Source organism: Thamnophis sirtalis, unplaced genomic scaffold (genome assembly GCF_051295495.1).
Source record: "Thamnophis sirtalis isolate CommonGarterSnake01/CBP01778 unplaced genomic scaffold, rThaSir2_p1.2 scaffold_3, whole genome shotgun sequence".
In the NCBI taxonomy this organism is placed as follows: domain Eukaryota; kingdom Metazoa; phylum Chordata; class Lepidosauria; order Squamata; family Natricidae; genus Thamnophis; species Thamnophis sirtalis.
In genome coordinates this window covers 11937127-11959816 of record NW_028261383.1, presented here as the reverse complement: position 1 = coordinate 11959816, position 22690 = coordinate 11937127, and the positions used below count along the sequence as shown (strand labels likewise).

Sequence of the window (22690 nt, the reverse complement as noted above, 5' to 3'; positions counted from 1 at the left end):
ACCGGTCTGCCTCACAGTTCTTATTGAACAGGTTGTATTACTAGTAGTCCTGACACCTGGCCATGTAAACGTTGATGGGCAAAAGGTTTTAAAACACTGAAAGTACAAACACTTCACCTTCTGAGACTTTCGGGCATTGGAATAGGGATCCTGGGTTGACCATGGGCTGGCTGATCATTCTCACGCCAGACTCTGTTGCTCTTGCTTCAACCGGTGCCTGTAAAGGTACCGCCAACTCTCCAGCCGACGATTGACACCTTGTGACCGTCGGGTGCTTCTGTTTTTGCATGGACAATTTTGACACAATGGCTTTGAGGGCATTCTGAGGCCCCGATGACCCACAGGATGCTTCATGCTGTAAAGAGAGAAAATGAAGGAAGTCAGCATCCCAGCTCATATAAGTGATGGGTATTTTCCGTCCTCTTATCACCACAATCTTAACAGTCCCCCCAATGCTCTTCCAAGTCCCATTTCCTTCTCCCCACTCCAATTCTTCCTGAACAGAACCCTGCTCTCCCTTTCCTCACCCCACTCCTGTTCCTTCCCTGTCTCCCACTCCTCTCTCTGAGCTGGTGGGCCAGCAGGACTGAGCTGGGCTGGATCTTCCTTGCAGAGCAGTTGACCAGAGGGTCCCCAGCAGAAGGGATTCAGCCCCAGAGAAACTCCGGAGGCCCATAATTCCTCCATAGTTGTCTTGGGGATCAATTCCCCCCCCCCCGCAACCTTCATGGTCTTGAGTTTCTGGTGTATTCCAACTCCAGAGTTTTGTGTTGAGACTCCAGCAATAATCAGACTCACCTCTACAGTTACCTGGGGTTGGAGAATTTTCTGTGATTGAATCTCACTTTCTGTACCATCAACAAGGGGGAGAGCAGCCATTTCAGGCAAAATATAATCAGATTTCACTTGCTGTGATTTATTTTTCCTAAATCGCCACCACTGGCCTGAGAGATGACAAAAAAGGGAGGACATCTCATTTATTGCTTAGGTAAAGAGATTTTCCCTGACCTGGAGAAAGATTTATGTTTAAGACCTTGAAATGCCCAGATGATTCAATTGTCTGGATTTTAACTCAGCATCTTGAAAATAACAATAGGACTCGGATGTATATACCACTTCACAGTGTTCTACAACCATCTCTGAGCAGTTCTAAGTTCATACTCCAAGCTCTGGAAATCATTCTGCACAGAAAGTACAGATGGAACATATCATTTGTGCCAAGATATATAATAGCATCAAGATCACAGTCCTTACTGGCATTCCTGACTATTTAAGAATATTCTTCTTGTCTCTGCTGGCAGTAGCACCTGGAAGACACCTGACCTCTTTCAAAACCTACATATCCTTTCCTAAATTTACATCCCTTACCATTGAATCACCAATCAGAAGGTGACTTCTCTTTTTGGATACCTTGCTCTTCTTGTGTGACTGATGTGTAATATCTGTTTCACACTTTCCCCTATCAAAAATAAGTTCTTCATCTTGGACCAGTATCCCCTGCTTATTTGAGTCATTATCATCACAACTATCTTGACCTGTCACTTTAGTGTCCCTATTAAGGTCAGCAAGGGCACTGTATCTGTTATGCTGGGACAGAGCAAAAGCTTTGTGCTTGTGGTCGACAGCTCTCACCCTGCCAGATCCCACAGCTATCCATACTGCCCTTCTCTGGCAGGATCTTTGTGATAGAGGGGGCTGATAGCGTGGCAGCTCAATAGAGTGGAATGGCTGAATTGGGCACCTAACTTCTCCTTGGAGAGCACAGATTTGAGATTCTAGATAGGTGATCTGTCCATGTAGACTAGTAATTTGTTTACAAAGGGGGCAGTATCCAAATTTGAAAAGAGTACTGCGAAAGACAGCTGCAAAACAAGGATTGCACAAACAAGGCCAGTCATTTTGACATCAAATCAAATCACAATATCAAGCACACTAACCCTGAACCTATTTTTGTTGTTTTTGCTTTACAGTTATATGATTTGAGCGACCATTAGGCATGCGGGTTGCTACCTTTGACCTCTGTACTCCCTCTCAGTCTCCCTCACTCACAACCAGCAGCTCCTTCCACCAGCCCCCCAGGAAGTTAAAAACTGGGAACTTACATATCAGGAAGAGAATCAAGATCATGGCAATCACAATTCCCAAGGAAATCCACCATATTCGAGCTAAACAAGGACAAGAAATATGGTTCCAATTAGACAGATGCTGAGTTCCCTGAAGTGGAGATGCTGAGCAACAGAAGCATTTCCCAACCTGCACTGGCCTTCAGGAAGTGCCCCCACCTACAGCCCCTCCCCTCCAGGCTCTAGATGGCAGAGGGAATGGCCTTGAAGGGCAGAAGGAAGAGCCATCACCAAGACTGATTAGATGAGGGTGGCTTCAGCCTGGGCCAAGAAATCAGGTTAAGGAAAAATTACAAACCCTTCTTAGTTCCCCTGAAGAGAAATGCTCAGATTGCAAGATTCTGTAAATTTCATTTTATAATACAGATAGTCCTCAGTTTACAATCAAATTTGAGCACAACTTTTCTGATGCTGAGTCAGTTGTTAAGTGAATTTTCCTCCATTTTATGATCTTGGCACAGTTGTTAAATGAATCACTGCAGTTGTTAAGGCAGTGACATGGTTATTAAGTGAATCTGACTTCCCCGTTGATTTTGGTTGCCAGAAGGTCACAAAAGGGGATCAGGTGATCCTGGGACCCTGCAACTGTCATAAATATGAGTCAGTTGCCAAGTGTCTGGATTTTGATCACGTGACCATGAGGATGCTACAAGGGTTGTAACTATGAAACGGGTCACAAGCCACTTTTTAAAGTGCCATTGTAACTGGGAACGGTCACTACACAAACTATGGTAAGTTGCAAAAGAAGCACCACGAGATTGGTTTCTTCTGCCAGTCTATCTTGTTGGATTGACAAAAGATCAGTGGAAAAAGTCATTGAATAACATGGGATAACTTGTTAAGACCAGATGATTCTATCAGAAAGGAAAACTTTTTCAGTTTCGTAGCCTCATATCTTTCCAGATTTCCAGATCATCTCATCTCTCCCATTGCTAAATGCAGGACTGTATATCATAGCTCCATCTGAACAGCAGAGATGAAACTGATCCATGTTTTCATCATCCAACCTCTCACCTGTTTCTTCTTTCCAGGCCAAGACCAGGGGCTCCCACAAGCCCTCGTGCTCCAGGTAACACCGAAAACGGTCCCTCTCCTTGGGGTCGATCTCAATGCTGAGCAGGACATAATAGGTCCCATCTGAGTTGGGGGCCACGTTCCTTCGGAGGGTCTCATTCTGGAAGACCTCTCCATCCCTCCTCCAGGTGGCCTGGATCTCCTTGGGGTAGAAGCCAAAGGCCTGGCAGATGAGGACCTCCAGGCTGTCATCCACCACCTTGCGAGTCACCTTCCCCACCAGAGGCTCTGCAGAAACAGCAACACCTGAATTCCTGGGATTTCTAGAGTTTCTGGCAAGTTGATTTAAATATCAAGTCCTCCTTTGGTCCCCCTCTCCCTCTTCTCCCTCTCCTCCTCTGAACCTCTGGTACCCACAAAGATGGGAAGATTGAAGCTCTTCCTTTTTTAAAAAAACAAATACATAGGATTCGGATTAAGGTTGTCAAATTGATCAACATAAACCCTAATTTGGGAATTGATTCAGCCCCCCCCCCCATTGAATTTGATCAAGTTCCACGTAGGAATCAGGAACTGATCTTTTCTTCTGACCCAAAGTTGGTTTCTTTTGCTTTCTAAGATTTTCTCATTGCAGTTGCTCTGGATCTTATTTTCCCACTCAGTTTCTTTGTCTTTCAAGTCCTTATTTGGGGGGCATTGAAGATTATTTTCCTTCTGTAATATGTTGTGAGATTTCTCCTGAATCTCTGCAATGTGTGTCTTGGCTCTGTAGGGTAGAAATAATATGGGGAGGGGGAGCCTACAGAAACATGCTCAGTGGAGACCGTCTTTTGCCACTCACCAATCCTCTGCAGAACCTTCTTCTGGTAGGACAGGTGCCTCTGCAGACACTCAATGCAGGTCTTCTCCAGGAAGATTTTGTTTCCATGGGACCACCTTGAGTCCTCCTCCCACTTCTCCTTCACCTTCTCGGCCTGGGGCTGAGCTGTCACCCATCTAAGGGTCTCCTTGTCGAAGCTGATGAAGTCCATCCCATCGTAGCCATAATGCAAAAATCCTCTTTTGCTCCCATCTTCCCTGAGCTCACAGCCCAAATTCACCTGCCAGGTGTGACACCCTGAAAGAAATCCAGAAAGAATGGATGTGAATGAAAAGGGCCCAGGATTCCTCTCCTAAGACACAATTTTATTCTACCTCCCATCCCTCCCAGGGAGAGAAACCTGATTTCCCCCATTCCCCTCTTTATCCCACAAGGAGAAATGTCTTTTACTTCAGTTAACCCTGCTTGAGTCATGGTGGCGGAGTGGTTAGAGTGCATTACTGCAGGCTACTTCTGCTGACTGCCGGATGACTGAGATTTGGCAGATTGAATCTCAACAGGCTCAAGGTTGATTCAGCCATCCGTCCTTCTGAGGTCCGTAAAATGAAGTCACAGATTGTTGGGGACAAGATGCTGACTCTGTAAACTGCTTAGAGAGGGCTGTAAAGCACTGTGAAGCAGTATGTACATTTAAGTGCTGCTATTACTATTGAGGTCAGGCCATGAAGATTTTTTTAAGTGTGAGAGATAATTAGGGGTGGGGATTGGGGTCTTCTTTCCTTTTCAGGAGGCATTGCTGTCCCTGGCTCTGCTCACCTCCAGCATGGTGGTCCAGTTTTGATAACTTGTCCAGATCATCCCTAAAGACCCATTCAGGGGGCAGAAACATCTCCTTCTCTGCCTCCTCCACCCAGGGCACCAGAGGCTCCATCTTCCTGGTGAGGCTGTCAAAGCGGATGATGGGCTGGTCATCCAAGTAGCCCCTAATGAAGAACTGGTTCAGCTCCTGGCTGTGCTCGGAGAGTCGGTGGTAGAAGTAGGACAGGGAGTGTGAAGGAGAGGCTGGAGAGGGAAGAGGAAGAAGAGCAGAATTGTGGGGTCTGTACTACAACACCATCCCCTTCAAGCGTTTATTTGAGAGGACTGTCAAGCAGTATCAAGCTGTACAGAAATCAAAGTGCTATTATCAGAAACAGCCCCTCCCCAACAGGTTCTCTAAAGTGGAACAAATGAGCTGACGATCTTTCCAGTGAGGGCAAAGCTTGATGACAATCGTGGAGCTGGATGGTGAGGACTTCGCCCAGGCAGGAGAAGGAAGGACCAGGAGAAAGACGGCAGGGCTGAAGTCTAAAAACTTCTCTTTTCACTTCTACTCTCTGTTCTCCCAGAAATAAAAATGGGGGCTGATTACAAATCAGTTACTGAAGTTTTTTTTTAAAACCAGGATCGCTGAATCGCGAGAGAAGGAGGGTTTTACCTTCTGGGAAAGGAAGTTGGGACTGAGGGGGGAGGATGGGGGGGGGGAGAAAGACCCAGCTCAGGACATGAGATCCCCTCCCGGTCTGTTTCCTTCCCCCCTCCCCGTCGCAAACTCACCGCAAAAAGTCCGAAGCACGAAGGACCCCAGCACAACTCCCAAGAGCAAGAGGGGCGCCCGGAGCAGCAGCATCGCTCTCCAACCAAGCGTCCCCGTCCAGCTCCAACCGAAGACGCCGCCCGTTAAGTCGCTTAGGCGCTGCCCCCGTTCGGGTCCCGTCCGGATCCGCAAAAAATTCCAACTCTGCCAAAATTCTCCGCTCCGTCCAGGTCCGCGAAGACGATAGAAAAAAACGCTGCTCCCTTATTGTCTTCCGGGGATCCTGGAGGGAGGGAGGGAGGGGTCGCAGGGAGACGTTGTCCAGAACCAGGCAACGGTAGAGCTCAAACGTCCTGGTCACCCCAGTTGTGTGAACGATGCCCTCCTCGTTTATTCTTCTTCTGAGACTCTCCGATCGATCCCCCTTCGCCCCCATAGGCCTTTGGGGGACCTTTTGGCAGAAGGCAGCTGCCGATGATCAAGGGGATCGCTGCATCTTTGGGCAACGTCCGTCTCGGACTCCGCTCCCTTCCGCCACATCCCTGTTTTATTTGTACCTGCAACCGAAGACACCGCTCCGCCAACGACAGCCCTCTGAGCTCGTTCAAAGTCTACGGATAGATGTGGCAGCACAGTAATAAAAGTTTGTTTTGCATAAAAGGCGCAATAAATGGAGAGAAGTGGCAGGTGCTTATCTTCCGTCCTTCTGAGACTAGCTACAGTGTTCTAACCAGATCTTTGGGGGTGCGGTGCATGTCTGCTGCAGTAATCTAACCTGGAGGATCGTGTGACTGGAGCTGGGACTCTCACTCAACCACAGAGGGTCAGCTAGTGTTGCAGCCAAATCTGGACAAAATGATTCCTAGCCAGGATTTCACCCAGTCCTCCAGTGGGAAGGGGCAGGTTTCAATGGAGAGAAGAGTCTAAGCCCCTCCCTCCATTAAACAGTCTCCCTGGAAATTTTAGTCTTATCTTATTTTTATCTTTTGTTGAAAACCTTTGGAAAGTTATCCCACTCTTGAAACGAAATTGTGGGCAGTTTACACAGAACAAACAGCAATATATAAGCTTCAGGGAAACATAATAAAACCAAAAAAAGAATAAAATGGAATAAAAAAGAGATCACACATCCTTCCACTCTGACCTACCCAGTGCTTGGAGGAACAGGCAGGTCGTGTGTGCCATCTAGAATTTTTTTTAAAAAAAAAACAGGAAGGCTTCTGCATCTTCAGGGAGGGAGAAAAGTTCCCTGAGGAGGGGCTCCAGCACCTGGATGCAAAATACCTGAAGAATACTGGAGAGAGGACTGCAGACGTTTGCAGACGCTTTCTCAAAAGGTAACTGGATGTTCTTGGTCTTTTCCTTGAAAACATTTTGCTTCTCATCCAAGAAGCTTCTTCAATTCTCCAAAAGATGCTTCTTGGATGAGAAGGGAAACGTTTTCAAGGACAAAAAACCTAAGAAAGTCCAGTTGCCTTTTGGAAACAAAAACCTTTGAGACCACCCAGACCTGGATGGTTGAGAATCTCCATAGACATCCTGGGTCAACAAGGTCCAAAGGAACCCTCGATGGACTCTGGATGTCCTGCGTGTGGAAGGAGGCTACAGGGAAGGAAGAGGAGGACTTCCCCAACCCTCTGAGAGAAGCGCCCCCTTTGGTGCCCCTCCCCACTGAAGTTAACTTCCACGAAGTTGCTAAACAGGGCTCTTCTCAGAAGCTCTTTTGATCAACATCTGCACTGTCTCTCCATCCGTTGCCCTTTCATCCTTCTTTAGGAGCCTCTCTTGGTGGTTTCAGGCTCTGAGGTTGGTGCAGCACCAACAGATGTGAAATTGTGCAGGTGTGTAAGTCAGGGGAAAAGAAGGACAACATCCCAGACAGTGAATGAACCAAAGGACATTGAAATGCCGCCCTCATCCCTCCCCATTTTTGGGAAAGTAATTCAACCAAAGTTCAACAAATAGATTGTTCCTGATAGTACGGTAGGATCTTTCTAGTCTTTGGGAATGTTTCAACCTCCAAGCACAGGGACTGCTGGGCATGGGGGTCTTCTAGTCCAACCCCCTGCCTAGGCAGGAAACCCTATACAGTTTAAGCAATTATCTGAGGAATTTCAACAAAGCCTGAATCATATTGCTGGAACCTTGGTTGGGGTCCAGGACTGAATAGATTCCTTGGCAGCAGGGGTTTTGCAAAACTGGCATGCCATAAACCTCCTGACAGCTGAGAAAGGTGGTTTGTCTCTCTTCCTGGGAGAAGACTGCTGTTCCTACATGAACAAGTCAGGTGTGGTCAGGGAAATAGCCAAAACAGATGTTATTTCTGCTATTATGTGGTGTGGCCGGCCTGGCCTTTATCCCTTGCATAATGCCCCTACTCAGACAACTAGTCATGAGGTCAGTGAAGGAAACAGAGGTTGAAAAGGAATTAGTTTTCATGGAAAGCCTTATTGACCGTAGAATTGCCCGTAGGAGCACTATCGAGGCTCACACCCATCCTGATCCTGGTCAGCTCCCAAGCTCCATCAAGTCTGTAAAAGGCTTCCATGTGTGGAGGGACACAAAATGTTAACAAACATGGCAGTCTCTCTGTCGCAAAATTAAATATGTTCTTAAATATGATCAATATTTCCTTTCTTAAATATGACAAAAAATAAATATGCCCCAGAAGCAAGACCTTTGCATGTAATGATAAGCCATTTACTCACAAGTAAAATAACTCCCTTTTTATAACAGGGCAGTAACAATCTTTTATTCACATGGATAAAAAAAAAATCAAATGTAATTAGTCCCAACAAACCTGGGTCTGGCAAAGGAATCCAAATTGTTTGCTATATATTAGAAACAAAGGGTTGGCTGTGACAACTGGCCATTCTGAAACTCCCACTGTTTATTTCCCATCCAGGGAGGGGCTGGCTAACATCTATGTCTGCCTTTCCCTGAGAGCCAGCTTATTGTTTTCCTTTGCTGCCATGAGGTCCCAATTTAACCTAAGTCCCCTACGTGATTTTTCAAGTTAGCACTTATAACTGGGGCGCCACCCAAACCTCATTTCAAAAGGAGATAACCTAATTCCCTTTCATGGAGTGCATGCACAGACCAAAGTGCCAGCGGCAATTCATTCACCCATTCAAGGTGAGTTTCAAGACACACTTTGTCCTTGAGTAAGATTCTGGTCTCTTTAAATCTACAGTTGCCTGGAGTTTCTCTGCTTTAGAATATCTGGGACTCAGTCCCCTTCGCATTTCCAATGCTGCATAAGCTGTCATGTCAGGGTGGCTCTGATCATCTCGGGTTGCTGACAGTTTTGCTTCTCTGTCAGCTGCTCTTCCCTTTTCTGCTGGATCTGAGCATCCAGCTTGGAGATTGTGTAGATCCCCCATATGACAAACTTTAAATCAAATTTTTGTTTTATAGTGGAAATCCAAGTTTTGTTCTCTTGCAACTTACACGTGTACTTATTCTTTTAATACCGTGAAGGCTCTTTTGTTAAATTGCCATCATAATATGAATGCTCTTACTGCCAACTTAGAGGGACGCAGTGGCTCAGTGGCTAAGATGCTAAGCTTTTCGATCAGAAAGGTCAGCAGTTTGGCAGTTCGAATCTCTAGCAATGTGTAACGGAGTGAACTACGGTTACTTGTCCCAGCTTCTGCCAACCTAGCATTTCTAAAGCACGTAAAAAATGCAAGTAGAAAAATAAGGACTACCTTTGGTGAGAAGGTAACAGCGTTCTATGCGCCTTCAGCATTTATTCATGCTGGCCACATGACCACAGAGACGTCTTCAGACAGCGCTGCCTCTTTGGCTTTGAAACAGAGATGAGCACCGCCCCCTAGAGTCAGGAACGACTGGCACATATGTGCGAGAGGAACCTTTACCTTTACTTTCAACTTTGTCATTTGCTTTTAAAACATCCCCAGTGTTTTGAGACATGTCTTACTTTAATTTCATTCAACTCTCACATCAATAAAGGTAAACAAACAAAATAAAATGATTAAGAAACAGAAGGCATGACTTATTGCCCTTTGAAGAGGAAGATTTGCCAAAAGAGCTCTTTTTCTACTGTGGAACAGCCTGCTAGCCCCACCTCCCAACTAATGACTCATTCGGGTGCTCCAGAAAAAAGCTTTTTAAATGTTTGTAATTTTTGAAAAGTTTATTATAAAAAAAATGTTTAAATTCTTTAAAATGCACTTTTAATATATAAGTGTCGTTTCCTTTTTAGATTTTTTTTTTTGCATTTTTTAACATTTTAAACATTCAACTATTCCATCATGGGGGAAGCCGTGTATGCATGGAATCTGGAAAGCACTTTAATCAGAAGGCTGACCTTAATGGATCCACCCAGGGGATCCTACCAATGCTTCCATTCCCCGTTCTCCAGTCAGAGCTGAAGAAGCTTCTTGGATGAGAAGTGAAATGTCTTCAAAAAACAAACAAACAAGAAAGTCCAGTTGCCTCAATGCCCAAAACCATTTTTGTGTCAACCAGGACCTGGGTGACTGAGAATCTCTATAGACATATAAATGTAAGCCCCATCAATGCAGTGTGTGGAAAGAGCTTTCCCCAAAAATACGTATTCCCCAAAAATACGTAGTCAAAAGCATGAAGCAATATCCACGCATGAAATGTGGAAGGAACCTCAGGTGATGGACTTCGTTTTCTTCCCATCAATGGATTCATTCAGCAGAGGGACCCTATAAATGCATGGAATGTAGAAAGAGGTTCTGTCAGCCCTGTAGTCTTCATTCCCATCAAAATATCCCCACAGAAGAGAAACCAGATCAGGGCACAGGGTGTGGAAACATCTTCACTCTGAGCATTTTCCTGGCAGACCATAAAAGAACTTCTTTCAAGGAGTGCCAATTCCTCACATGCTGTTACAGGTAGTGCTAGTGGTGCTGGATGAGGAGAGAGAAAACCCGGATTCTAATCTTGCTTCAGCCACGGAACCCACGTGGGGGCTGTTCTCTGAGCTTGGTGGTTTTGTTGCAGACCTTTCATTACCAAACTGGGTAACATCATCACTACTGAAGAGAAACCATGCCTTGTTTTCCCCAGTGCAAGTCCTGAAGAGCAGTACAAGACTCAGAATAAGGCTATCTGTCAGGTGAGCTCATGGATGGGGGTGGGGGGAATGCTAGGACATTTTGTTGCAGCACTGAGGATTTTACTCCCCCCCCCCTTTTCATGAATGATATGTGGACCCACAGTCCTGCATGGCCTACTTACCACTGGAGGCATTTCAGAATCCTGGCTGCTGGCTGTAATAGAGAGGTGAGAAAAAGCAAGATTCAGGATGATGTGGAGTGTCCTCTTTTGCCAAACAATATAAGGCAGGGGTGTCAAACTGGATTTCATTGAGGGCTGCATCAGGGAACCTCGGGGAGGGGGAGGGGGCGTGGCCAGGGTGGGTGTGGCCAGCTGGGGGTATCGTCCTGCAGCCCTCTGTCAACAAAAACGCAGCTCACAGTCCTCCTGGGCTCCATTTTTCCTGGCAGAGGCACCGCAGGGTGTTTCTTGGCTGTTTCTCAGCAGGGGAGATCTAAGCACCCTGTGGGCCGGATTCGGCCTTGAGTGTGACACTAGTGATCTAAGGGATCACACCAGGGGTGACATCCGGCAGGTTCTGACAGGTTCTGGAGAACCGGTAGTGGAAATTTTGAGTAGTTCAGAGAATGAGCAAATGCCACCTCTGACTAGCCCCAGAGTGGGGAGGGAATGGGGATTTTGCAGTATCCTTCCCTTGCCATGCCCACCAAGCCATACCACGGCCAAAAGCTATGCCACACCCAACAAGCCATGTCCACAGAACCGGTAGGGGAAAAAAATGAATTTCACCACACAAGAAATGCAAAGTTCTGGGCATCTCCCACATGTATTCCCCCTTTTAGAAAAACATCAAAAGAATTTCCTTTTGCCACCTCATATCAACCATCATCTAAAAAAGAGTTTTTCAAAATATGTTCCTCAAGAACTGAATGGATATAACTTTTTTACAAAATGCACTCAAATGCTGTTTTGTTCACTTTGGTCCCATCCTCTGTAGAGTCATTCTGCCCCAGCACTCCTTCCTTCCCATTTCCCAAAACAAGACCTTAGAGAAGGCTGATTGTTAAGCACAGTTGGCACTTAGTTTCATTTATTGCAGCTTTTCTGCCTCTGTCAAGAGCTTTGCCTCTTGATCCGGGCTGGGGAAAAAATCAATGAATGAAACAGTTGATCAATGGGGACCAACTTTTGCTACCATCTGCATACTTTCAGCTTAATTTTTTTACTGTGATTTATTGTGAAGCGCCCAGAGAGGTTTGGCTATTGGGCAGCTTAGAAATTCTCATGAATAAATCCATAGCTACACGAATATGTACAAACCTCTTTTTATGCAGCCACGCGGCTTAAGCTCATTGCGAGTGTTGAGTTCTTTCATCAAGATGTTCCAATCTTCTAAACAGTAGCCACAGTCTTGGCAGTCCTTGTGGTTGCATTGGATCCTGGGAGTTACTAGAGCCAATGGGGGATCTGCAAAAAAGACAACTCTGCATTCAGTCCCACAAGCCCTGGTCCTCTCACACTTGGACCACTGCAATGCACTCTACATTTGAAGACTGTCCATAAGCTTCAGCTGGTACAGAACACAGGCAGCTCTTGGGCAGCTCTTGGGGCCCCTAAGTAGAGGTGGGTTCCGACCGGTTCAGTCCGGTTCTGCTGAATAGGTAGTAAAAATCTGGCATACCTTTCCCAACTGGTAGTAATGGCAGCCTGGTCACACCCCTGAACCGGTTCCCCATTCACCCCTCGCTTGCCCAGCCCCTCCCAGTCTCTGCTCTGCAGCTTGGCTGCTTAAGCGCTGCATCCCTGATCTGTTTGCCAGGTAAGCCAGTGAGTCGCAGCTTACCTAGCTGGCCCTGACCCCTTCCCCGCAGCCCTGCCATGCTTCCCTGACTTCCATGTTGCCTCACTGGTGGTCCCCCATGATCGCTTGTCTTCTGAGGTTGGTGTCCAGCCCGGCTTGGCCAGTGGGTGGGCAAGCGGCCCTTGGTGGAAACATAGATGCTGTGCTCGGGCTGAGAGGGGTGGTGGCAGTGATGCTGCGGGAGGGCATCCGGGGCTGCTCCACATGCACCCACTTTGTTTCTTCACTGCTTACTGCCAGTGAAGAAGCAGAGCAAGAGGTGGAAGCCACTGGGGGTGGGGGTGGGATTGGGGGGACCCACTCATGTCCGGAGTGGGCCGCAGCCAAGTCTCCTCCCCCCCGGAGTGCCGGACTCCACAGGGCAAGTTCCCAGAGTAGTGCCAATGGTTGGACGGGCCGATCTGCAAAGAGAGCAGGCAGCTGGCTGTTTTGGACGCTGGAGCCCCGCAGAGCCGGTACGAGAGGCATGTGGGCCCTGGTGGAAAGCAGCCTTTTCTGCAGCATCCCCATCCCCACTTTGAATCACCTGCAGTGGGGAGAGGGGCTCTGCCTTTGCAGAAATGGGACTGGCACATGTGCAGTAGCTCCTGGATGTCCGCTTGCCTTCCCAGAGGACTTTCTTCCTTCTACCTCTGCCAAAAGAAAGAACAACCCATCATCTTGCTGGTCCTGCAGGGTGGAGTTCTGGGATGGTGGGATATTCTTTCTTTCAGCGGCAGGACAAGGAAGAAAGTTCTCCAGGAAGTCTGGGGCTGGACATGAGCAGCAGGCCTGGGACATTTGCCTGGTGCCTGCCCTCCTACAGCACTTTCTTCCTCCTCCCATTGCTGAAAGAAAGAATACTCTGCTGTCCCAGAACTGCACTGCCATTGGGAGTTCTCCTGCATGGATGTGGCCGGTGGCAGCAGCGCCGACACCAGCAACAGAGCGCACCCTGCCTTCAGAGGCCCATTTACCTAGCCAAATCAACCGCCTCAGCACCAACAGACAGCGGGATCATCTTTCTTTCGGCGGCAGAAGAAGAAAGAAAGTGCTCCAGGAGAGCAGGTAGTGCACATGTGCAGCCGTCCCAGGACATCTGCCTGGCACCTCGCTCAAAGAGAACAAAGCAGGTGCAGCACTTCTTCCAACAGCTGAGGATGGAAGAGGAGCCAAGGCTGGAGGGTGGTGCAACACTGCTCTGGCCTCGGCTGTTGGAAGAAGTGCTGCACCCGCTATGTTCTCTTTGAGGGCTGCCTTGCAAAATGGGGAATTTTCTGACATTTTGGAAGGTAGCTCCCAAAGAGAATGAAGCGGGTGCCAATAGCCAATGCCTCGGCTCCTTTTCCTTCCTCAGCTGTTGGAAGAAGCACTGTGCCCACTTGGTTCTCTTTGAGAGCCACCTTGCTTGCCAAGGCGCGAGACGAGCATGGCTGAGGAGAAATCAGGGGGAGGGGGAGGAAAAAGGCGAGCTTCTGCTAGGAATGGCATTCTCCTCCCTCTCCCCCTGATTTCTCCCCGACCGCACTCGCCTCATGCCTTGGCAAGCGCGGTGTCAACTCCCAGCATTGTCATGGGAGACAAAGAGGGAAAGTGCATTCCACCCATATTGTCGACTGGAGTCGGATCTCAGATTACTGCAGCCGGTTTGGGAGGGGTGCATCTTATAGGAGAATGTGTTCTATGACGAAGACTGAGGGGAGGGAAGAAATGGGGATAAAGTTCAGCAATAAATCAAACAAAGCATAGACTGGACTGCAAACAGATCTTGCAAACTGTGCTCCTAATAAATGACTAGTTTTTGTATTGAACCTTGACTCGATGAATCAATTAGGGCATTTTTAGGAAGCCTTACAGACAGTCAATTCTGCTTTTAAGTATCAGTGGTGCCTGGAGGCAAACTCAGGAAACCATGGCAAAGGGCCAGCTGTATCTGAAGAGAGCCTGATTGCAGCTGGAGTGCGGCCTCACCTCAGACATCAAAGCCAAGCTGGGCGAAGAAAGAGGAGATGAGTATTCAACTCAGAAGGGAATGTGGAACGAAATAGCCAAGCTTCAATAACTTGCCCAAAGGAACATCTCGGGTGGGGGGGTACAGACTGTTTGGCGCTATACAAGCAGTGGTGTTGGGGACGGGGTATGCACGTCGCAAAATGGGAGGTACCCCACCGGCCGAGGCTCTGTGTGGAAGGCGAAGGTGCAGCAACGGGTTAGGTTGGCCATTCCATGGCACGCGGATTGCTTCCCGTACCGCTCGCTGCTGTCACCCCTGTGGAATGGAATGTTACTGCCCCCTCCTCGCTGGCTGCAGCCTGGGGCCCGCCTGCCATGTTTAGCTGAGTGGCTGGCTGGGAAATCGGTGAGGGGTAAGGTGACCAGACGTCCCGCTTTTGGCAGGACATCCCCGCTTTTTAATGCATTTTCCCGCGTCCCGCCCGCTTTTTTAAAAAGCACGCTTTTTTTTGCGCTCGCAGCTCTCGCCTATCAGCTGCTAGCTTGCTGGGCTGGCTCATCGTTCTGTTCTCTATCCTACCTGCCTACAAATTTAAGCCAGCCCAGCCTGCCGCTCACTGATTGGATTGGCCTGGACTCCAGCCAATCAGTGAGCTGGCTGGGATGAAAAACGCGGCGTGCTTAACGTTTTCCATCCCAGCCAGCTCACTGATTGGCTGGAGTCCGCTTAGCATGCCGCATGAGTCCCCCGCCCATCCGTTGCTGCTCGCATGGGCGGGGTAGCGTAGCGAGTGAGCGGGGAGCGAGCTCGCCTTTCCAGCTCCACTTCCGGACAAGCTGTGGGAAAACCTCTGCGAAAAGTGCCACCTGGGGCCGCCGCTTCTTCTCCGAACTCAGAGTAAGTGAAGGGCGGGGCGAGTGAGGGGGGGTGGTGGGATCGCCGCCCGCTGCACTACAGCTGACTCACCCCGGGCCGGGCGGGCTGGGAGGCTCTGGGCGTCTGGGCGGGAAGAGCGCAGAGAAAGGCAGAGCGGCGCTCGACGCGACTCTGCTATTTCTGCTGGAGGAGTCCCTAGATAGGGAAGGCGGGTGGCAAGGCAGAGCAAGGGGGCGCAAACGGCGGATCCCGGGCTCATATGCAGAGGGAGCTCTCCAGGCACAGGAGCACTGGAAAAGTGCTCCGCTCATGCACCCACGACTTTGGCCGGCACGACTTTGAAGTGTTGACTTGCCGCTTGCCTTCCACGTCGGCCCGCGCGGAAGGCAATCCAGCCCTTTCAAAGTCATGCCGGCAGTTTAGAACTCACCCGCCATTCAGCGAAACATCTTTCGCTGAATGGCAGCCGAGGGGCACGCTAAAGTGCCGGCATGAGTTTGAAGGGCTGGCTTGCCTTCCATGTCGGCCCGCGTGGAAGGCAAGCCGCACTTCAAAGTTATGCCGGCAGTGGGAAGCCTTTGCCGGCCCGATACCAGCTCTGAAGTTGCTTTCCTTTCTACTAAAGCCCCTGCTCAGCAAAGCAAGTCCGGGGAAGTCCTTTGAGCCGGCTAGAAAAGGTCTGCCGTGAACTGGGAAGCTGACGCACCCCCTCCTCTCTGCCCCCCTCTGCAACCCCGGATACCCTCTGCCGCCGTGCCTGAAGCATAGGAGCGCTCACCAGCCGGCAGAATGCCGGAGTTGTCCCGTCCAATTCACTCTACAGATACCCCCCAAAATCTGGTAAGACGGAGCAAGCGGGAGGGGGAATATGCGAGAGGTTTGCGGGGAGTCCCACATGGCAGGGTTTTGTGCGCGCTCCGTACTCTGAGTTGAGGGAATGGCGAGCAGCGGCTGCAACCCCAGAGTTTGGCTAGGCGAGAACTTTAAGGCGAGTGGCGGGACGGACCCTTGCTGTCAATCTTCCCCCCCTTGTGCCTTTTCGCAGCCGTCCCATCGTTCTCCCGCCAGTGGGGCTGCTCCTGTGATGGGGTCCCCCCCCCGTGGCTGCGAAGGAGTTTCCCGAGAGTTTTAGAGGGTCAGGAGTACGACCCTCATTGCAACGTCGCCATTTGCAAGCTCCGGCTGCTTGGGAGGGTGGTTATTTATTTATTTTTTTCTTCTTGCTTCCGCTTTCTTGCCGGCTTGCAAGGATTGTGATGGCGGCTTGGATGGAAATAGTGACATTCGTGGCATCGCGCTTGGGGTTAAAAACTGCTTTTCGTTCGCGGCAGCAACTGCTCTTTGAGAATTCTTGCTTGAAAAAACAGGACTCCCTCACGCGGTCCTGAATTCAGGTGGCTCTCTCGCTCGCTCCTCCCGCCGCGGCGCCAGCAGCAATGGGATATGCTTGGGGAAGGGACAGCCAGAACCACCTGCCCGGATTTGTGCTCCAGCCATTGCCACCGCTTCTGCTGCTGCTGCAGCAGCCACCAGAGACTCCTTCCCCTCTGCCGCCCGCATGGAGTGGGGAGTGAGCACGCGAAAGGAGAAAAAAGGAAAGGGCGATGGCTCCAGGACACAGCGACTCGTGGGAGCGCCGGAGGAACCGGCTGATGTTATAGCTGCTTTTCGCTTCTCCGCCTCTTCCTGGGGATCGTGGAGGAATCTTGGTCTGGCATCATTGAGGAGAACCTGCCGCGCGCCTGTTTCGAGGCTCATCACTAGCAAATACCCACCGCTAGAAGATGGGGAGGGTAGCCTGGGTCTTCTCGGGCCAGGATCGGACCTTCCTGGCTGCCTTTGCCACTGCTGCCGCCGCCACTGCTTGGCAGGTTCTCCTCAATGATGCCAGACCAAGATTCCTCCACAATCCCCAGGAAGAGGTGGAGAAGCAGGGCGGAGAGAGGAAAGGAAGCTGCAGCCGAAGGGAGAGACGCTCGCCCCCGTGTTCAGCAAAACAAGCCCGCTGGCGGCGCCTATGCTGTGGTGGGAAGCGAACTGCGGGTCCCCCCCTGCCGCCGCTGCCTTCTTTACCTCTGCCTCTTCCAGAGCCCGGGGTGGCTGTCAGGGTGCTGACGGTGGAGCGGACGTGGCCAGTTTGTTACTGCTTCCAGGGATCGAGACGGACGAGGGAAGCAGCAGTGGTGGACATCAGACGTCGGCAGCGACTGTAACGACCGCTCGGGCGAGGTGCAGAGGAAGAACGGAAGGTCCCTCCTGCCCGTGACGACGGCTCCAGCCATGGACGAGCAGGCTGGCCCCAACAACAACAACGTGCTGCTCTTGCCACCACCTCCGGGTGGGAAGCAACCATGCCTGTGCGGCGCCTGTGTTGCGGAGGGAAGCGAGTCCGTGAGGCATGGTTGCTTCCCACCCGGAGGTGGCAGCAAGAGCAGCGCGTTGTTGTTGTTGTTGTTGAAGAAGACGCCTGCTCGTCCATGGCTGGAGCCTTCGTCGTGGGCGGGAGGGACCTTCCGTTCTTCCTCCGCACCTCGCCCGTGTGGTTGTTACAGTCGCTGCCAACATCCGACGTCTGCCACCGCCACTTCCCTCGTCCGTCTCGATCCCTGGAAGCAGTAACAAACTGGGCGCGTCCGCTCCGCCGTCAGTGCCCTGGGCTACCGGGCCTCGCTGGAGTCAATTGCAAAACTGCATTCAGCACTTTGAGGACCTGAGGCATCTTGGGAATGCAGTTCCCTATCGGAAAGAATGGAGTAGCTGCGAATTTGTAACAACAACAGAAGTTAATAACTTGGTGCTTCGCAGGTTACGAAAATCTCAAGTTTGATTTACACACTGTTTTTTAAAAGTTAGATAAAGAAATTATGCTGTGAAAGCGACTAGAAAGCCGCCCCCCTCCCCTTCCTGTATGCGAGAAAGGGAAGGAGAGGAAGGAAGGAGGGAGGGGGGAAGAAAAAGAAGAAGGGAGGGGGTGAGAAGATGGAAGGAGAAAAGATGGATGGAAGGAGAAAGAATGGAAGGAGAAGGAGGAAGATGGAAGAAGAAAGGAAGAAAAAGAAGAAGGGAGGGAGAAAAGAGGGAAGGAGGTAGGAAGAAAAGGGGTAGAGAGGGAAGAGAGGGAAAGAGCAGAAAGACAAAGAGAATGAAGTTGATAGGCAAGAGGAAGAAGGAAGGAAGGAAGGAAGAAAAAGGGAGGGAGAGAGGAAAGAAGAAAAGATGGAACTAGAAAGGAAAGAAGGGAGGGAAGGAGGAAAGGGGAAGACAGGGAAAGAGCAGAAAGACAGAGAAGGTGAAGGTAGATAGGCAGAAGGAAGGAAGAAGGAAGAAATAGGAAAGGATGGAAAGAGGAAGGAACAGAAGCGAAGAGGAAGAGAGAAATGGAAAGCAGAAAGACAGAGAAGATAGATAGGCAAAAGAAATGAAGCTGAAAGAATGGAAGGAGGAAGGAAGAGAAAAGGAGGAAGGGAGTGAGTGAGGAAAGAAGAGAGGATGGAAGGAGAAAGGAAGGAAGAGAGGGAAAGAGCAGAAGACGGATAAGGTGAAGGTAGATAAGCAAGAGGAATGAAGGAAGAAGTGTGGTGTCTCGAGGAGGGGGAAAACATTTAGTGACCAAAGTTACAATGGCATTGAAAAAAGTGACTGATGACCATTTTTCACACTTAGCGACCGTTGCAACCATTTTTCACACTTAGCGACCGTTGCAGCATCCTCATGATCACGTGATCAAAATTTTGTTTGGCAACAGATTCGTATTTATGCTGGTTTCAGTGTCCTGGGGTGACCTTTTGACAAAAAAATTTTTTTTAATAAAGCCCCCCCCCCCCCCGGTCAAGGGCGTCCCTCTTTTCCAATCTGAAAATCTGGTCACCTTAGTGAGGGGGTGAGCAGCGGTGAGCAGTAAGGGAAGTGAACACTGGGCCAGCATCCCTGCCTCCTTCCTCCGAGACCCGTGGCAGCAGGAAAACCAAAACTTCTTTGCCAGCTTACCAGCTGGCAAAGCAAAATTTTGCAGTTCTGTGGACGTGGCTAGGGAGGGGGGGCTTGTGACTGTGTTTGCATGTGCGTAAGTGACATCAAGTAGGCCACGCCCATTCAGTCACATTCCCCCCACCTAGCCATGCCCACAGTAGTAAAAAAAAATTGAAACCCAACCCTCCCCTAAGGTGGCCCATATTACACTGCAGTTTCGTGAACTGCACCGGTTTTCAATTTGCTTCTGAGTCCAATCCAAGGTGCTGGTTATCACCTTTAAAGGCACACTTTTCTGCCTCCTTCTCCATCCGGCTCAGTTTTATTTTAACTGCATTTTTAAATTTAAGGCTTTTATTTATTATTTTACTGGGGGTTTTGCTGCATTTTATTTAATATCTGTAAGCTCCGTAGAGTAGCCTTTCATGAGATTTGTGGCATACAAGTTTGATAAATGTCCCAAAGTTGCTTTTTCAAGGGGCAACAGGGCTTTCTGGTGTTTCTTCAAGGATGATTTGCTTCTCATCCAAGAAGCTTCTTCAGTTCAGAAGAACTCTCTAAAAGAATGGAAATGTCCAGATCTCAGCAAGAAATATAAATACAGGGAATTCCATTCTCCACCATCCAGTCAAAGCTAAAGAAGCTTCTTGGATGAGAAGCACAGTGTGTCAGGTCCCCAATGGGATTAAAGAGTGAAAATGAGCTTAACACTTTGCACAGACTTTTCAGATTCCACTTGGCTTCTCTGTAATTACTGTCTCTCAGTAAAAGTTTCCTTATGAACTACCACCATTTCAATGCTTTCCTGAGAAGATAGATGAGGCAGGAATGAAATCCAGGAGAGTGCCCTTCGCTCTCCAAACCAAAATTGACTTAGAATTGGATAAATTAATTGGCCAGGGATCCTAGAACCGGTAGATAATGCCGGATTGGAGACCCCTATAGTGACTCCAGTCAAGCCGGACGGTCACTTCGCACCTGTGTGGACTATATGTGTACAATAAACAATGTGTTGCAACAGAGCGCTTACCCTGTATCCCTTGTACAGCATTTACTGCATTCATTGGGGCCCCGCAAAGTTTTTGTAAAACTAGACATGGTGCAGGCGTCCCTAGTTGCTTGTAGATGGCGCCACAGCGGAGGCCCAAACTATTGTGATGCATAGGGATGCCTTTGATGCCGGAGGAGTTAAGCCTGGAAAGAAGAACTTGAGAGGAGCAGGGAACGGTGATTATTAACGAGAAGCCTTCCCTGACAGCCCCAGACAGAGCAACTGTTTGGAGTAGCAGTGAGTGGCAGTGAGAGATTACGATCGGCTCTCCCCCCACGGAGGCACGGAGACAATACAGGCAGCTTGCAACCAAAAGAACTGCTGCGCTTTTTGTGCTTCGTTCTGAGCCCGGGGAGGTGCTGGGGAAGAAGCATACGAACGGCTGGAGAAGAAGCATACGAACGGCTCCCCACTCTCTTCCCCTCCACAGAGACTGCGAATGGACTCCCCCCCCCCCCCCCCACGGAGGCAATACGGGTGACTTGCAGATTAACCAGGTTTGAAAAATACGGAAGGCACCTGGAGTTCCTGAGCTGACTGAGGAGGGGTTGCCTCACTGAGAGACTGCTTTGCTGAAGGGCTGAGAGGGGAACATTGAGAGCACAGAGAGGAAGATGCTGGCTTTATTGGCACTTTAACAAGCACTTTACCATCATTTACTAAGCATTAAGCACTATAACATCACTTAAGTCAGAGTTGGAAGGCTTAAACTTAATGCTCATCTGCGAGACTAAGATGGCTGTTAGACTTTTTCATCCTGAATTCAGGTGCCCCCATAGCCCTTCCAGACGCCCTCCTCCCTCCCTCCTCCCCTCTCTGCAACTCAGCCCTTGTATTAACTTTATCATCATCTTCTTCAGAACCCTGTTTGGGTGGATTTCTCCCTTGGTGGACTTGAAGAGTTTTTTCTACTGCCTGTTATTGACAGTGGGGAGCCTCAGTTTATCTCCCCCATTGGCCATTTGGCCCTTTTCCAGCTGGGCCTCTAAACATCTGGGCGTAGGAGGACTCCCGGTTTCACATTACTTTCTTAGACATTTGGGACTTTTTTTTCAGCTTTACTAGAGAGGGGAAACGTTATTCTCCCCCTCTGTATACCATCTAGTACGGACTTTGCGAACCTGCGCAACCTTTCTAATTTTATTTTAAATAGGTATGTTGAGTGCATGGGATTGCATGGGATGGTATGAATGAACTCACCTTTTACTATTAATATTGCTGTATTTGTGTTTTAACTTTTTAGTGAGGACTGTCTGTGTGAGAGTTTGGGTATGACTGATTCGGAGGACCTGGCGGGGCACGCGGGGGTCACCGGGGTGGGCGGGGGAACTACATCCACGGGAGAGGGTCGGGGCATTGCGGTCATAACAGGGAGAGGCAGATATGGCGGGGACTTTAGGGCAAGCCATTACCGGGGAAGGAGGGCTCGCTATATCACAGAGATCCCTCCTTCCGGCCCTAGGAGTCCCACTCCAAGGTCAGATGGCGCGAGCAATCAGGACCCTGGTCTCAGGCTGGTGTCGCTAAATGCCAGGTCTGTTGTTCATAAATCTCCCCTTGTCCGGGACTTAATTTTAGATGAGGGGGCAGACCTGGCATGTATTACTGAAACATGGCTGGGCACGGAGGGAGGAGTCCCCCTCGTAGAGATGTGCCCAGACGGATTTCAGGTGCTTCATCAGCCGAGAGCCCAGGGAAGGGGTGGCGGTGTGGCTATTGTAGTCCGGGAGTCTTTAGTACCTCATAGGATCCCTGCTCCGGAGCTTGTCGGGTGTGAGACTCTACTGGTGAAGCTGGACCTCAAGGGTCAAGTGGGTCTGCTGCTTACGTACCTGCCTCCCAACTGCATTGCAGCAGCCCTCCCCTCGCTCCTTGAGTCAGTAGCCGAGCTAGCAGTTGAGTTCCCTAGACTTATAGTTCTGGGGGACTTCAACTTGCCTTCGCTCGGTGAACACTCTGATGGAGCGCAGGAGTTCATGGCTTCCATGACAGCCATGGGCTTGACTCAAGTAATTCGAGGCCCAACTCACTCAGCGGGTCACACGCTCGACCTTGTATTCCTCTCGGAGCAGTGGAGTTACGATCTTGGTCTGAGGGGTAATGAGATCATACCCCTGTCGTGGTCAGACCACTACCTACTGAGGCTAGACTTCCGGAGGCCAAACCCCCACTGTAGGGAGGAGGAACCGACCAGCTGGTTCCGCCCCAAGCGACTGATGGATCCTGTTAGGTTCCAGACGGAGCTTGGGGTTATTCCTGATACCCTCGCCCACAGTTCGGCGGAGACCCTCGTCGCTGCCTGGCACTCGGTGGCTTCGGAGTCTCTAGACCGGATTGCGCCGCTACGGCCCCTCCAGGTCAGCGGCCCCCGGAGACCTCCTTGGTTCACTGAGGAGCTCCGGGAGGTAAAGC

The 22690-nt window shown here is 49.7% G+C and overlaps 1 protein-coding gene and 1 long non-coding RNA gene across 2 annotated transcripts in view; both read right to left on the bottom strand.

Annotated features, from left to right (window-relative positions):
• Positions 1-88: 88 nt before the first annotated feature.
• The window catches only part of LOC148047184 (major histocompatibility complex class I-related protein 1-like), a 56321-nt gene continuing 33719 nt past the window's right edge, over positions 89-22690 (bottom strand). The window contains exons 4-7 of the mRNA XM_087711115.1: positions 3138-3425; positions 2103-2165; positions 799-944; positions 89-355 (exon numbers count right to left, since the gene is read on the bottom strand). Of these exons, the coding sequence (XP_087567241.1) occupies positions 89-355; positions 799-944; positions 2103-2165; positions 3138-3425 (764 nt within the window). The remainder of the gene's footprint in view (positions 356-798; positions 945-2102; positions 2166-3137; positions 3426-22690) is intronic.
• On the bottom strand, positions 10102-12040 carry LOC148047186 (uncharacterized). Its single transcript, XR_015696113.1, has 3 exons — positions 11909-12040; positions 10769-10800; positions 10102-10233 (listed from the first exon to the last, which is right to left on the bottom strand). It is a non-coding gene; the product is annotated as an uncharacterized LOC148047186 (long non-coding RNA).